The sequence below is a fragment of the Drosophila sechellia genome, chromosome X (assembly GCF_004382195.2).
Source record: "Drosophila sechellia strain sech25 chromosome X, ASM438219v1, whole genome shotgun sequence".
NCBI classification, from domain to species: domain Eukaryota; kingdom Metazoa; phylum Arthropoda; class Insecta; order Diptera; family Drosophilidae; genus Drosophila; species Drosophila sechellia.
This window is the reverse complement of record NC_045954.1, coordinates 7,661,319-7,676,096: the sequence shown is the minus strand read 5'-3', so window position 1 is coordinate 7,676,096 and position 14,778 is coordinate 7,661,319. Positions and strand designations below refer to the sequence as shown.

Sequence of the window (14,778 nt, the reverse complement as noted above, 5' to 3'; positions counted from 1 at the left end):
CCAGTCATGTTCTTAGCTGTTGTCAACGCAGTGTCGCACTTAACATAGGGTTGTCATGTCAGAAACTGTTAATTTGATAATGAGATTAAATAAAAGTCAAATAAACAAGAATCTTACATTTATAATGTTCCAGATATCAGTATATTACTTCTCGAAAACATATATATTTAAATATATTTGACTATATAACTTGGCCTATTACAAATTTAAAAATAATCATAACTAGGCTAAACGCTTTTCTGTTCCGTATGCCTTAAGTATTATTTTGCAAATGAAATAATTCGGTTTGCATACACCAAACCTTTACGAGTTTTACAAATTATTTTGAAATAACCGTTCTAAAGTCGACATTGAATGGTCACACTAGCGGGCTGCTCGCACAGCTGTGTAACAATCGATTTCCGGGCATATCGATGTTTTTCAATCCACCATCAAAGCGAATCGATACCAATAACAATAATTCTAGAGTGCATTTCAGTTTATTAGTTTGTAGTTACATAGCAAAATGCGCGTTTATTTTGGCTCAGTAAATTAAGAACTTTTTCGTTACACGTTGCCTCGCCCCCCATCCAAACGGCAAACCACCCCCCGCCTCCGCCTACAATAAGACAGAGAGAGGGATAGAATAAAACAGAGAGAGAGCAACAACAACAATATAAAACCAAAACGAAAGATTTCCGCAAGAAACCACCAAAAAAAAACAACAATTGCTTCAGTTCTGGTGATTCTCGTAACAGCAAAAACAACAGGATTTTAAATCTAAATCAAAAGAAGCTGTGCTCTCTGCTGTGCGTGGCTGTGAGTGCGTTTGTGCGGTACGGTGCGTGCATTATAACAATTATTGCACAAAAGGCTTGCCAAACGTGGGGCGGGGGTGTCTGTAAATGTGAGTGCGATAGAGCGCGACATATTCAAACAAGCTAGGGACGGAGTAAGAGAGCGAGTGAGAGAGAGAACGCGACGGTGGCAACAACAAAGGGCTGTGATTTTACTTTGCCCCCTCCACCCTGTACCCCGTCCCTCCTCACACTTGCGTATTTACCAAATAAACGGAACATACATAAGCCAAAATAGGCAGAACAACAACAACATTGAGAGTCAACTAAACAGCAAATCGAATAGTTTCGTGGGAGAAAGGACAGTGGAGCAGAGTCATTGGAAAACTGGCCGCGTAAGAGAGCGCAATGGATGTCCTGGAAATGCTGCGCGCCAGCGCCAGCGGCAGCTACAACACAATCTTCTCGGACGCGTGGTGCCAATATGTTTCCAAGCAGATCACAGCAACGGTAAGTGCACTTCACCCTTTCTTTGTCTTTTTATTTGCTCTGACTTTGGCTCTGGTTTTGGCTTGCTGTTTGCAATGTGAGTGAGTCAGTTTCTAGACAATATGTGCGAGAGCGAGAAGACGCGAGGATTAGAAGGGCAGCTGAAAAGCTTAAAAACAAAAAAAATGAGAGGAGAAGGGTGCAGGATTACAGCTGTTCGGGTTTGTGCCCCTGCTTAAGGCGCGAGAGAGAACCTGAGCGGGAAGAGAGCATGTGGATCTTACTTGTACAGGATAACAGCTGTTTTAGGTTCATGTCCAGGCTACATATAATATAAGATTACTAAGTATTTACGTACTCACGTCACTAATCTTTTATATAATTCAACAATTTCATTATGAATATGGCTTTTTATGTGACAACATTTATGAAGATTAGGGCCCCTGATAAAAATCACAGAATGAGCGATAAAGCAGACCTAAGTAGTTAAAGTAAAGTAAACCGACTTTATTCAAGAAAACCCACTTGAGTATTGAGAGCAAACACCTGTTCGAAAATTCCACTGTATTGTGTCTGTCATTTTTTAATGTGTAATCCATTATCTTTATGGAAATTTTTCTAAAAAAAAATTATTACAAAATGTTAGTTAGCTTGACGAATGAATCTCGGCCAGACATAACTTAACATCATAGGTTAAGTACTTAGATTTATAGGTAGAAGAATTGAAATAGTCGCGAATTTTCGCTGTTCCTGACTAGTTTTCCATAACGTAGTTCTAGTAAAGCCCACCAGCGGATTGAAATTAAGACCCCAGCTAAAGTTTAGAACGAGACAGGCTAAGGCAAGTGTAGATTTCTCTAATCTCTTAGAACCCAGCTAAATGATAAGAAAAGAGAAAAACCGGAAGAGAAGGCGAAACTTCCGTGTTTTCATGTGTCGCCACAAATCGGAATTGTTTTGTGTCCTTACATAAAACAAAACGAAAGAAAAACAAAAACCACTGACTACAGTAGCCACATGATAACACCACACGACCATAGTATTGATAATGACAGCCAAGCGACCCCGAAGCAAAAAAAAAAGAAAAAGAAGAAAAACTAAACCACCCGAGCTGATAACTATGATAACCGATTGCTAATCAGAAGCACGTGCAATCGTGGGCGGGGGGTGCGTACGAAATCAGTTTTCAATAATTCAATTAACCCCTTGGGGCCAAATCAATTTAGCCGCCTTGTGACTGCGCGAATTTTATCGTTATCGTGTTGTTATGCGTGTGTGTGTGTGTGCTGTCCGATCAGATCAAAGCAAATCCAATTGGATAAGTGCGTGTGTGGCGCAGCTTCGGCTTCCAATTAGACCGACTGAGTCAATTGGTATTTATGGCATTTTTTCTTGTACATTTTGCAAGCCTTTTGTAAAAATAAACTGTAAACAAACAATAATTGCTGGGGGCAATAAAAGACAAACAGTAGATGCAGAGAGAGAAAGAAAATGTGCAACTTATAAAAAAAATAATAAAATTTCTTTACAACTAAAACGAATGCCTTGTTTATTTCTATCGAAAGAAATGAAAACTTTGTCACTATAATTTACGTTTGATGAAGTGCGAGAAAACCTTTTTCGCGCTGTGTAATATCAAATGCGGAAACTGCAGACAATAACAAATCGCCCGAGAAACTACTGCCACAACAAAAACAGCGACTGCAACAATAACAACTCACTCAGAACCGCTAGCAACAACAATAAAACATGTGCAGCGACGTTGCGTCGCCGTTTCAATGTCAAAGTGCTGAGTGCAATAACAACAACAATGGCGATGGCAGCAACAAAAAACAAGATTTGGGGAAAATAACAACAACAAAACGCAGCTGATGCACTTGATTACATGGGCGTGACACTGGCTTTTGGGAAATTGCACGTGTCTTCGTGCTAAATAATTCATCCAAAATAACTGGGCGACGTGGAAAATACGAAATGGAAATCATATTGGACACGACATCAAAAAGTCACTGTTATCCTTTCGTTTCAAGTTCTTAGGCTGAAGAAGAATGGGAATTAACTAATATTCCGGCTAGTTAGTTTAGTTTTGATTTTACTTCAAAAATAGTGACACTAAATGAAAAGCATAACAAAAAAATACATTTTTTAAGGATGTTCTTTTTATAGCAAAAAAAAATGTTTACATTAGCTTTTAATAGCTAGCTCTATGAGAATGTTAAGTTCGGAACCAGTTCGATTGACAGTGATTTGAACTTCGAAGGAAATTTGACAGTTGTCAAATGTCACGTGGTTTCAGCATAGCGTTCTACCGAACTCCACAGCCATTAAAATGAAAGCCTTTAAACTGAGAAACCATCGCAATCTTATTCAAATTTCTTTGCAGGTGTACATGTATTGCGCCCTGGTAATGATGAGCCTGCTCTTCATAGCCTGGTTCTTGTACTTCAAGCGAATGGCACGTTTGCGTCTGCGCGACGAGCTTGCCCGTTCCATTAGCACCGCAACTAATTCGTCCGGCGATCTGCGTGGCCTGCGTTTCCGGAAGCGCGACAAAATGCTCTTCTACGGCCGGCGAATGCTGCGCAAAGTGAAAAACGTGAGCGGTCAAATGTACAGCAGCGGTAAGGGCTACAAGCGTCGGGCTGTGATGCGTTTCGCGCGAAGGATACTCCAGCTGAGGCGGGACAATATGCCGCTGGAGATGCGCACCGTGGAGCCGCCAGCCGAGTATCTGGAGGAGACAATCGAGGGCAGCGATAGAGTTCCGCCCGATGCGCTCTATATGCTCCAGAGCATTCGCATCTTTGGCCATTTCGAGAAGCCCGTCTTTCTGCGGCTCTGCAAGCACACCCAACTGCTGGAACTGATGGCCGGCGACTATTTGTTTAAGATAACCGATCCGGACGATAGCGTCTATATCGTTCAGTCGGGCATGATCAATGTGTACATCTCGAATGCCGATGGCAGCACGCTGTCATTGAAGACGGTCAGGAAGGGCGAGTCGGTGACGTCGCTGCTCAGCTTCATAGATGTCCTGTCGGGGAATCCCAGCTACTACAAGACGGTCACCGCCAAGGCCATTGAGAAATCGGTGGTCATTCGTCTGCCCATGCAGGTAGTTTTCTAACTAAACTTCATGTTCATAGAACACTCACTTATTTCGTTCTTTTCCTCCGTTTGCAGGCATTCGAAGAGGTGTTCCAGGACAATCCGGACGTAATGATTCGCGTCATCCAGGTGATTATGATCCGGCTACAACGCGTACTGTTCACCGCTCTGCGCAACTACCTCGGTCTGAATGCCGAACTGGTGCAGAATCACATGCGCTACAAGAGCGTATCCACAATGAGTGGACCGATTAACTCGCAGACCTCGCAGTCCTCACGCCAGGCGCCCAATGGGCCGCCCATGGTGATCAACCAGTTGAATCTAATGCAGTCCGCTGCTTCGGGAACGGGATCGGGTGTCTCGGTGACAGTTACTCGACCACCATCTTCGCCATCGCGACACTCGCGCGAGGAGCACACGCTGTCCGATCCGAATCCGAATCCGGATGGTAGTTTTCACGGAACTACCAATCTGTTTACCGAGGTGCATGGCGATGCGCCCAATGCAGATCTATTCCAGCAGCAGCAGCAGCCCTCGGTGGGCAACCTATCCACGCGTCGCAGTTCCATAACTCTGATGACGCCCGATGGTTCGCACTCGTGTGTACAGACACCCGGTGTGACAACCTCGATAGACATGCGCTTGGTGCAATCCTCTGCGGTGGACAGCCTGCGCAAGGAGTTGGGTCTGTCCGAGGAGGATTCCCACATCATTGAGCCTTTTGTAGAGCTGCGGGAACTGGAGCCCAATGTCACCCTGATTACCGAGGGCAATGCGGACGATGTTTGCGTTTGGTTTGTGATGACGGGCACATTGGCTGTTTACCAGAGCAATCAGGATGCCACGCGTGCCAAGCAGGATAAGAGCGACATGCTCATCCACTTTGTGCATCCCGGCGAAATCGTTGGCGGACTGGCCATGCTAACGGGAGAGGCCAGTGCGTATACCATACGATCGAGGAGCAACACCAGGATAGCCTTCATCCGACGAGCAGCCATATACCAGTGAGTTTGGGCGTGTACAAAATGAAGCCAAGATATTTATGATTGCTCTATTTCCTCGACAGGATCATGCGACAACGACCACGCATTGTTCTGGATCTGGGCAACGGAGTAGTACGCCGCCTATCGCCTCTGGTGAGGCAGTGCGACTACGCCTTGGACTGGATCTTCCTAGAATCGGGCAGAGCTGTCTATCGGCAGGACGAGAGTAGCGACAGCACATACATTGTGCTCAGCGGTCGAATGCGTTCGGTGATCACGCATCCTGGTGGCAAAAAGGAGATCGTCGGCGAATACGGCAAGGGGGATCTTGTGGGCATCGTCGAAATGATCACGGAAACGTCGCGCACCACGACGGTGATGGCTGTGCGCGACTCGGAGCTGGCCAAGCTGCCCGAGGGCCTGTTCAATGCCATCAAGCTGCGCTACCCCATCGTGGTGACCAAGCTGATTAGCTTTCTTAGCCACCGCTTCCTCGGCTCGATGCAGACGCGCTCGGGCAGCGGGGCGCCGGGCGCGCCCGTCGAGGCCAATCCCGTCACGCACAAGTACTCCACGGTGGCCCTGGTGCCCATCACCGACGAGGTGCCGCTGACGCCCTTCACCTACGAGCTCTACCACTCGCTCTGTGCCATAGGTTCGTATAAAGCTAGTGAGCGCTCCAATCTGTGGGACAATACTACTATCTATACATTATTATTTGTAATTTATGGAAAGATCGGAGGGTTCTATGATACAGTTAGTTAAACGTTCACTTTATATAAAAAATAGGAGAATAATAATAAGAGGACAAAGTCCCAGACACTTCTTTTCCGCTAAGATTTATTCAGAACACGATGGATAAGTCCGGTAACGTTTCACATTGCTGCACTGAATCGCCGATATACCCGCCAATTGTAACGTTCCTCTTCTGTTTCTTGCTCAGGACCCGTTCTCCGTTTGACCTCCGATGTGGTGCGCAAGCAGCTGGGCTCCAACATCTTTGAGGCAGCCAACGAGTATCGTCTAACCTCGTGGCTGGCACAGCAGGAGGACCGGAACATCATCACCCTCTATCAGTGTGACAGCTCGCTGAGCGCCTGGACGCAGCGCTGCATGCGACAGGCCGACGTTATCCTGATCGTGGGCCTCGGCGATCGCTCCCACCTGGTCGGAAAGTTCGAGCGCGAGATCGACCGGCTGGCGATGCGAACGCAGAAGGAGCTCGTCCTGCTATATCCGGAGGCCACCAATGCCAAGCCGGCCAACACGCTTAGTTGGCTAAATGCCCGACCCTGGGTGACCAAACACCACCATGTGCTCTGCGTCAAGCGGATCTTTACGCGCAAAAGTCAATACCGCATTGTAAGTAAGAAAGGAGGATGAGCTGACAAGTTTGCCAATAGCTTAAGCTGCAGTCTACAGGCAATTAGACTTTATTTCCGATCAATGTCTAGGTTATTCCGTGATCTCTTACCTTTCAGAATGATCTCTACAGTCGCGTCCTGCTGTCCGAGCCGAACATGCATTCCGACTTCTCGCGCTTGGCCCGCTGGCTTACGGGCAACTCGATTGGCCTGGTGCTGGGCGGCGGAGGAGCGCGTGGAGCTGCCCACATTGGTATGCTGAAGGCCATCCAGGAGGCGGGCATACCTGTTGACATGGTGGGCGGCGTCAGCATCGGTGCCTTGATGGGAGCTCTATGGTGCTCGGATCGTAATATCACCACTGTAACGCAGAAGGCGCGCGAGTGGTCAAAGGTTAGTTCTTTATATACATATACATTTTTAATGTATACATATGTAAATACTTTAGAAAATGACGAAATGGTTCCTACAACTACTTGACCTCACGTACCCGATCACATCGATGTTCTCCGGACGGGAGTTCAACAAGACGATCCACGACACTTTCGGGGACGTGAGCATCGAGGACCTGTGGATACCCTACTTCACCCTCACCACCGACATAACCGCCAGTTGCCATCGCATTCACACCAATGGTAAGTCAACTCAGACTTCTCTTTCTGTCTGCCTTCCTCGCTTTGTATGTGGCTGTCTCTGTCATTTTCTGTCGTTTAGTCGCTATTCTTTATTTTTTTTGGGATATCGGCTACTGGGAATGCAATGTACTTAACTAGTATGACCTTTAAAGCTAAATCGTTTGTAATAAATAAACTGATAATCGGTTCTGAATACTTTAAATTTGTATTTAAGAAAGTAAAATTAGTTACTTTTTCGAAAGAAATTGAAATTGGTAATTTGAAAAGTTTGAAACTGCTGTTAATACATTGTACTCTTGAATGTATATGCTTTCTGCTATAAGTTTTTCTTTGGGTATTTTCCTTTTTTTATGCTTTTTGTAGTTTATTATCCCCACCTTTATTGTGCTTTTGTATTGTTTTGTAGTTCCTGAACCTTTTGATCCTTTGGTAGCCTTAGAACTGAGTGTGCCCAAAATTGAAATCCCAGACAATGAGACGCCCACACAGGCACGCACCCACACAGTCACGCACGCACACACACACACATAGGCACAGCCACATTCCATGGCCCGCAATTTTGTAGAGGCATTTTCACTATTCTTATTGTTATTTTCTGCTGTGGAATCGACTAGTTATCGGCGTTATGCTGCCAATCGAATGTGCCGTTTTGTTTGAACTTGAAACCTAACAACCCAAATTAAAATCTCATTGTTGTCGCTGTTGTTGTTGTTGTTTGGAGAGCTTGTGCCATAAATCGAAATGGGCTATTGTGCTCTTTGCTAGAGTCTAAACTCGTTGCTCCTCTTTTAAGCCACCCCGCATCGCTGCGCCCATTAAAACCCAATCCATTGGTGCTCCCCATCCCAAAATTCTCCATTTCATACACCCCTTTCTCTCCTCCATTAAAAAAAAAAGATAGCTCAAAGCAAGTTTCTCTCAATCTTTCTTATTTTTCTCTTCTCCTCCCCCAAAACACAAACACACACAAAACACCCACCGACTTATCATTGCTGGCATGTGTCTGTCGTTGATTTTAAATACCAGGATCTCTGTGGCGTTACGTACGCTCCTCCATGTCGCTCAGTGGCTACATGCCGCCGTTATGCGATCCTAAAGATGGGCACCTCTTGCTGGATGGCGGCTATGTGAATAATCTGCCAGGTAATTAGCACTTAGCAACTAGCAAATAGAATTAACAAAAAAGAAAATGCAATACAAAAAAAAAAAAAAGAAATATTTAACCCTGAGCGTTAATCCAACAAAAATTCTCACATTAAACTTCCAATCTAGAGCTGAGTTTTTCGGCACAGAGCACAGAGCGCGCGCGCAGAGTGTTGGAAATTCCACTTGTTCGATCATGCTTGCCTGCGTTCTACGTTCCTCACGTTCCATTCCGTTCCGTTTCTGGTCCCTTTTTCCCGGCAAATCCCTGAGATGTTATATTTGTTGTTCTTGTTCTCCTAGATGTTTGAAATGTTTGAGAGTTTGAAAGTTTTTCACGCTGGCAATGCCAGTGCTGCCTATCGATAGTTTGCGTGGTCTGCATTTCTAACGGTAAAGCGCATTTGTTTGCACCATCTGTCCCACTCCCTTCTACGTAAACACACCGAACACGCACACGCATACCTATACATAATTACCGAATCACACCTATAATTGAGTGCACAAAGTTTCTTTGGTTTATCAATCTTCTACCTATTTTAGTTTATTTGTGGTATTTTGAGTTGCTTTTTAGTTTGTTTATTTCCCAATTGTTCGCCTTGACTATTTTGTTGTTGTATGCGTATAAGTAAACCCAATTTCATATGTAGCTTTAGCACTGAAATAAACCATTATTTCGTGGATAAAAGTGTGTCTCTTTCTCTCTCTCCCTCTCTCTCTTTATCTACGACACACACGACCTGTCTCTCTCTCACACACACACAAACCAATTGAATAAACCAATGCAATCCACCACGTGTTTTCGTGTCATCCACAAAAAAAAACGATCCACAATATTGTGCTGTTGTTGTTTTGTCCCATCTGTGATAAAAAACAAAAACAGGCCACCTGTGGCGGTACTGCCGCGCCAGCATGTCGATTGCCGGCGTCTTCCCACCATTTTGTGATTACCGCGACGGCCACCTGCTGCTCGATGGCTGCTACACGAACAACGTGCCAGGTAAAAAAAAAAATTGAAACACCATCCACATTGGCGATGCACGATCCTGATTCCAACGCTCTGCGCCGCCCCTGCGTCCGTTCCAGTTTTGGAAATTCGCGATGCTCGTCTCCCAGCATCTTCTTCCAATGCCCAATCCAGTTTCAATCAAATTGTCCACACATTCCACACATAAATTTACGATATTCGCAGATATCACAAATGATTGACTTGGCAATAGGACTGAGATGCTGGGTGATACGATTAAACAAATGCGTTTACAATGCGAATTTAATCAAATTTGAAACTTGTTTTCAATTAAAAAGGATTAAAATATATTAATCTAAATCTAAATTGTAAACGCAATTTGTTAAGTTAGTTTTTTAAAACCGTAAAACCAATAAGCACAACTAACTGAACATTTGTATTGCATTCACAACATCCTACACATCGCGACCAACTAAATCACCACCCGCATGCTGGCCATTTTATTTCCTTGGGCACCATTTAGCCGATGTGATGCATAATCTGGGGGCTGCTCATATAATCGCCATCGATGTGGGATCCCAGGATGACACTGACCTGACCAACTACGGCGACGACCTGAGCGGCTGGTGGCTGCTCTACAAGAAATGGAATCCCTTCACGTCGCCTGTGAAGGTGCCCGACCTGCCGGACATCCAATCCCGACTAGCCTATGTGTCCTGCGTGCGCCAACTAGAGGTACGTCATTCCATGAAATCGAACTTCAAAGGCAATTAACATTTTTTTTCTGCAGGAGGTCAAAAACTCCGACTACTGCGAGTATATCCGACCGCCGATCGATAAGTACAAGACTCTAGCCTTCGGCAGCTTCGACGAGATTCGCGACGTGGGCTATGTGTTTGGCAAAAACTACTTCGAGAACATGGCCAAGGCGGGTCGGTTGGGCCGCTTCAATCAGTGGTTCAACAAGGAGCCACCCAAGCGGGTTAACCATGCCTCCCTCAACGAGTACACGTTCATCGATCTGGCGCAGATCGTGTGCCGTCTGCCGGAGACATACGCCGTGAATACCGCGGAACTCTTTAGCGAGGACGAAGACTGTGATGGCTACATTTCGGAGCCGACCACACTGAATACGGTAGGTGATCCGGTATCATTGCAACATATATGTTTAGTTTTACTAAATAATGATTTCGTACAGGATCGGCGACGCATCCAGGTGTCGCGCGCTGGCAACTCGTTATCCTTCTCCGAAACGGAAATGGACTCGGACGTGGAGCTTGACCTGAAGCTGGAACGCAAGATGGACAAGTCCACACAGTCGTCGCCGCCGACGAGCAGCAGGACGGACATGCGCGGCAAGGAAGAGGCTAAACATATGGCTAATTGGCATTGGGGTGTCAAGCACAAGGATGAGACTGGCAGCGGAGCCACTGTAGCCACACACACACAGACTGGTCAGGAGCAGGAACTCCAGCAGCAGCAGAAGCTGCAGCAGCTGCAGCAGGATCAGGGAGCTAGGGCTGAGCAGCTGGTGGATAAGGATAAGGAGGAGGACAAAGAGAACAGAAGTAGCCCGAATAACGAAACCAAAAACTAGCTATATATAGACAAACAAAACAAATACAAATGCAAAATCGATGCGTGTATATCTACTCAACAAGAAGCATTAACAAGCCGGAGGACGAGGTGCCTTTCGCTTGACAGACGCCCAGCGGCACAAGGTCCCGCCCCCCACTTCACCAAGAAAGCAACCGCAACTACTCAATCATCCAATCTCCAACGAAACGAAGTAAAATAGCAATGACAAGGAAAATTGTTAACCTATAGGTTTTATAGCAACCAAGACTTAGGCTTAGCTTAGCGTATGAAACGATTAACACAATCCATGCATCCACTCCTTCTCATTCACCTAACCACACCAACCCACACCCATTGTAATGGAGGCACAAGAAGTCCACAAACTTTGTATATACATATAGTTATATATTTTTACTGAATCAACCGATATTGTAGCCCCGAAATTGATACTCCTTCGCAATGAACCCCCTTAATTCAGCCCCAAAATTGCCGCACACTCTTGTAGTCTCTCTACTATCTTAGGTAACAAATTGTTTGTTTAATGGTCGGATTTTTTTGTAAATGCAAACAAATAAATTTAAAATGGAAGTACAAACAGATCGGCATTTTTTATGTAAATTCAATTGTTAATTTCAGAATTTTAAATGAAATCATATATCGTTTTTAGGAAATATAGGAGAAAAAAGAACGTTTAGCGTTTTTTTTTATTTGAACGAAGCACAAATCAAATACGGTTGCCTGCAGTCATCAGCAGCTCATCGAGTAGCTCGGCCACAAATCGTGCATCCATCACAAGATTTGGTTCCCGCTGACCGTGTGGAGGCCAGTGGTCCGTCTCATGGTAGTGGACCGGATAGAAATAGACGTACTCTTCGACATGCTGGCGGGGCTGAGAGGACATGGGACTGTGGGGCTGCACTTGGCGTCGTCCAGGTGGACGATGCATTATCAGCCGTTGACCCACGACAAGTAGATCCAAGGGGTTATTATTGGGCGCTGGGAACTTAACCGATTTACTCGGATGATTGCGTCTCATCTGCGTTGTCTGCTTACTGGCCATCGGCGCCAGCTGACCGCCACCGCTCATCCGCTGTCCAGGATGGGCGGCGAACGGTGCCAGCAGGAGCGGATCGTGGATGAGCAAGTCGCTGGACCTCTTGCCCGTCAGCCGCTTGAGGCGTCTACCAATCCTGTCCCACTCGTTACGTTGCCGCTGATGCGCCTGCTGCAAGCGCCAAAGTGTTGCAACGTCCATTTTGTTGAATTTTTTTTTTCCAATTTCAATTCTTTTTTTTTCTACTAACCTAAAAACGTGGCAATTCTAAAATTTTGATTGCCATAATTCAGGGATCAGCGTAGGCACTTGTAATGCTGTCATGTTAACCTCACTAGTGACCGAAGGAAAATTTCAGTATGCAAGGAAATTTTCACGCTAGCAGACCTTATTAAAAAAAAGCCTGAATTGTGAACTTTGTAAAAATTTGTGAACTTCTAATTTGATAATTTGATAATTTGATAATTTGATAATACAACTGCTTCTTAGTTTTGTGACCAATAAGGAAAATCAAAATGTCTAAGCGCGCAAAAAAGCGAGGTAAGAACACAATGTTTTTCGCTGCTTTTCTTTCGGGCATTTGACAATCTTAACTGTCAAATTGAAAAAAAAGAAATTAATAAGTTTTTATTGCCTCAATTGACATTGCAGACAAGCTGATGGTCGAAATAGTGCAAGTGTATTCCGCGAGTCGCGATGAGGAGCAGGTGACAGACTTGAAGAAGACAGATTACTTGCCCTATCTGTTCAACCTGGTCATGCCGAAACAGTTCTACAAGAGCCCCAACCGAATTGTGATGGCCCGTCTGTATCCCGATGTCCAAAAGCACGATGAGCAGGCAGCCGAATACTTTGAGGGCTTCCAGACGCCCTGCTTCGATTTGCCGACTAACCTGTTCCCGGAAAAGGCTCCGATAGACAAGATCGTCTTTATGCCCAAGGTGATGTTGCCCATGGGCTTCGAAGCCGGAGGGGTGTTTGGCCCGGGTGTCCTTCCACGTCGTTGCTATCCCGTTGATCTGATTAGCCCGGATCATAAGGGCCCAATGCCGCCGCTGTTCGTCGGTCTGCGCGGCATGAATGTCAGCCTGTCGTCGATGATCAATACTTTCCTGGGCATGTACGACAGCTCCGATGGCCAGGAGCCACATGTGTATGAGATGCATGCCACCAATCATCATTACAAAAATGATCTGGCCCCGGAGGAGCTAATGCTTCGCCCTGACTTCACCTTGTCGGTGGCCTACACCTTGCCGGCATCAATGTGTCTACCGTCGCCCTACCCATATCCTAGTGTCCCGGCGCAGGACAACATATACACCCCGGATCTGTCCAAAGTCCTGATACTAATGCCGCACCAGTTCAACATTACGGTGGCCATTCTGTCCACCGTAAACAATCCGCATGATCCATCTGTGGCGTTCGCCACCATGGGCGATGACGAGGATTGCCCCGAATTCGAGCTGCCCAGCGATGTCTTCCCCATCTGTGAGGGCGTCAATCGTCCAATCTTTCTGCCCAAGCGTTTCATGCCAAAGGGATTCGATGCCTGCTGCGTCTTCAAGCCGGGAAGTCTTTCGGAGCTATGGTACATTAAGAGCATAGGTCGATTCGGCAATCCACAAGATCAATACAACTGTTTCATTACACCACCTCTGTTCGTGGGCAAATACACCCGCAACGCTGCGAGCATCAATATGCTAGAGGAAATCAGCGTGCATTTCGACCAGAAAGACCGCGAAATTGCCAAGTCCCTTGCACGTTTAAGGCTTGATGCTCTCAGGCTTAATAGCCGCAATAACACCACCAAGGGCTTCTTGGTAATGGAATCGGACAAACCGACGACTCCAGCGGGTGCTTACAGTGTGGAAAGCTACGAAAAGGCCTCTGAAGATGGATGCATTGCGAAGGTGACCCAGGAATGTGCCACTAAAAGCACAGATACTCGAGATGATGGAATGAATACAGCAGACTATCAGTCGCAGTTTCCCGAACTGGAACAGGATTCGGAACCGGAACCGGAACCCGAACCCGAGCCCCAGACGGAGGATGAAGGCGAAGATGAGGGTGATAAGAAATGCCTTTCGTGCTTTAAGATTGATAGCGACATTGATCTTATTTCCCATGCCATTGCCGAAATGAGAGTCGCCGAATTGAGTATGCTGGGCGAGGTGGACCCAGTGCCCGGGGTCGATACCAAACTCGCCTTGGACCAGCTGCACGAGGTCTTCGAGACTCGCGAAGAGATCCGCTCCAACATCGACGACTTGATGCGGGATCACATCTGCAGGATGGAGCGTGACATCATGCTGGCACTGCGTCAGCCAATCCGCAAGTGCTCCGGATGCGCAAAGCACTCCTAGATGCATCTTTCAAATGTTTATTTTGATTACATATATAGATAGATATGTACAGAATTTTGTAATGTTTTTTTTTTATTATTTTATTAAGGGTTTTCGGTTTGTCACTCAGAATGCACGTTTACATTATTATTTTTTGGGTGTACTAGAGTACTAGTGGCTGTGTGTGTATTGTGTGTGTAGTGTGTAATGCTGTGCTGTGCCATTTAATCTCTAAAATCATGTGTTTTTTGTTGTTGTTTGTTTTGCAGAATTGAATTTAGTTAGTCTAGGAGGCCAACCAAAACATCTAGATTTGTATAACTAGTAAAAAAAAAAAAG

General features: G+C 45.7%; 3 protein-coding genes across 6 annotated transcripts; 2 read left to right on the top strand and 1 right to left on the bottom strand.

The window, feature by feature from the left end:
* The first annotated feature begins 464 nt into the window (after positions 1–464).
* LOC6620266 (neuropathy target esterase sws) lies at positions 465–11,638 on the top strand. Of its 4 annotated transcripts, XM_002044438.2 has the most exons (12): positions 474–1,286; positions 3,649–4,380; positions 4,449–5,377; positions 5,440–6,011; positions 6,300–6,718; positions 6,838–7,113; positions 7,169–7,355; positions 8,382–8,498; positions 9,382–9,498; positions 9,989–10,200; positions 10,256–10,600; positions 10,664–11,638. In XM_002044438.2, exons 1-12 carry the CDS (start codon positions 1,185–1,187, stop codon positions 11,060–11,062), a joined length of 4,407 nt encoding a protein of 1,468 aa, XP_002044474.2. In that variant the 5' UTR covers positions 474–1,184; the 3' UTR covers positions 11,063–11,638. The 4 variants fall into 4 exon arrangements, with proteins under 4 accessions (XP_032580151.1, XP_002044474.2, XP_032580150.1 ...); XM_032724259.1 differs by lacking the exon at positions 8,382–8,498; XM_032724258.1 differs by lacking the exon at positions 9,382–9,498 and having other exon boundaries at positions 476–1,286.
* LOC6620265 lies at positions 11,440–12,365 on the bottom strand. Its single transcript, XM_002044437.2, has one exon. It carries the CDS (start codon positions 12,296–12,298, stop codon positions 11,768–11,770), a length of 531 nt encoding a protein of 176 aa, XP_002044473.1. The 5' UTR covers positions 12,299–12,365; the 3' UTR covers positions 11,440–11,767.
* On the top strand, positions 12,328–14,777 carry LOC6620264 (DM7 family protein GM11958). The gene is made up of 2 exons (XM_032724264.1): positions 12,328–12,637; positions 12,749–14,777. The coding sequence occupies exons 1-2, from the start codon at positions 12,613–12,615 to the stop codon at positions 14,458–14,460; spliced, it is 1,737 nt and encodes a 578-aa protein (XP_032580155.1). The 5' UTR covers positions 12,328–12,612; the 3' UTR covers positions 14,461–14,777.
* Position 14,778: the final 1 nt, after the last annotated feature.

Excerpts from the sequence above, each read along its gene's own strand:
- LOC6620265 (XM_002044437.2), bottom strand. The coding sequence starts at position 12,298 with ATGGACGTTGCAACACTTTGGCGCTTGCAGCAGGCGCATCAGCGGCAA.
- LOC6620266 (XM_002044438.2), top strand. The coding sequence starts at position 1,185 with ATGGATGTCCTGGAAATGCTGCGCGCCAGCGCCAGCGGCAGCTACAAC. Across the intron at positions 7,356-8,381 it reads CCATCGCATTCACACCAATG|GATCTCTGTGGCGTTACGTA; the intron begins GTAAGTCAACTC and ends TTTAAATACCAG. Across the intron at positions 9,499-9,988 it reads CTACACGAACAACGTGCCAG|CCGATGTGATGCATAATCTG; the intron begins GTAAAAAAAAAA and ends GGCACCATTTAG.
- LOC6620264 (XM_032724264.1), top strand. The coding sequence starts at position 12,613 with ATGTCTAAGCGCGCAAAAAAGCGAG. Across the intron at positions 12,638-12,748 it reads TAAGCGCGCAAAAAAGCGAG|ACAAGCTGATGGTCGAAATA; the intron begins GTAAGAACACAA and ends TTGACATTGCAG.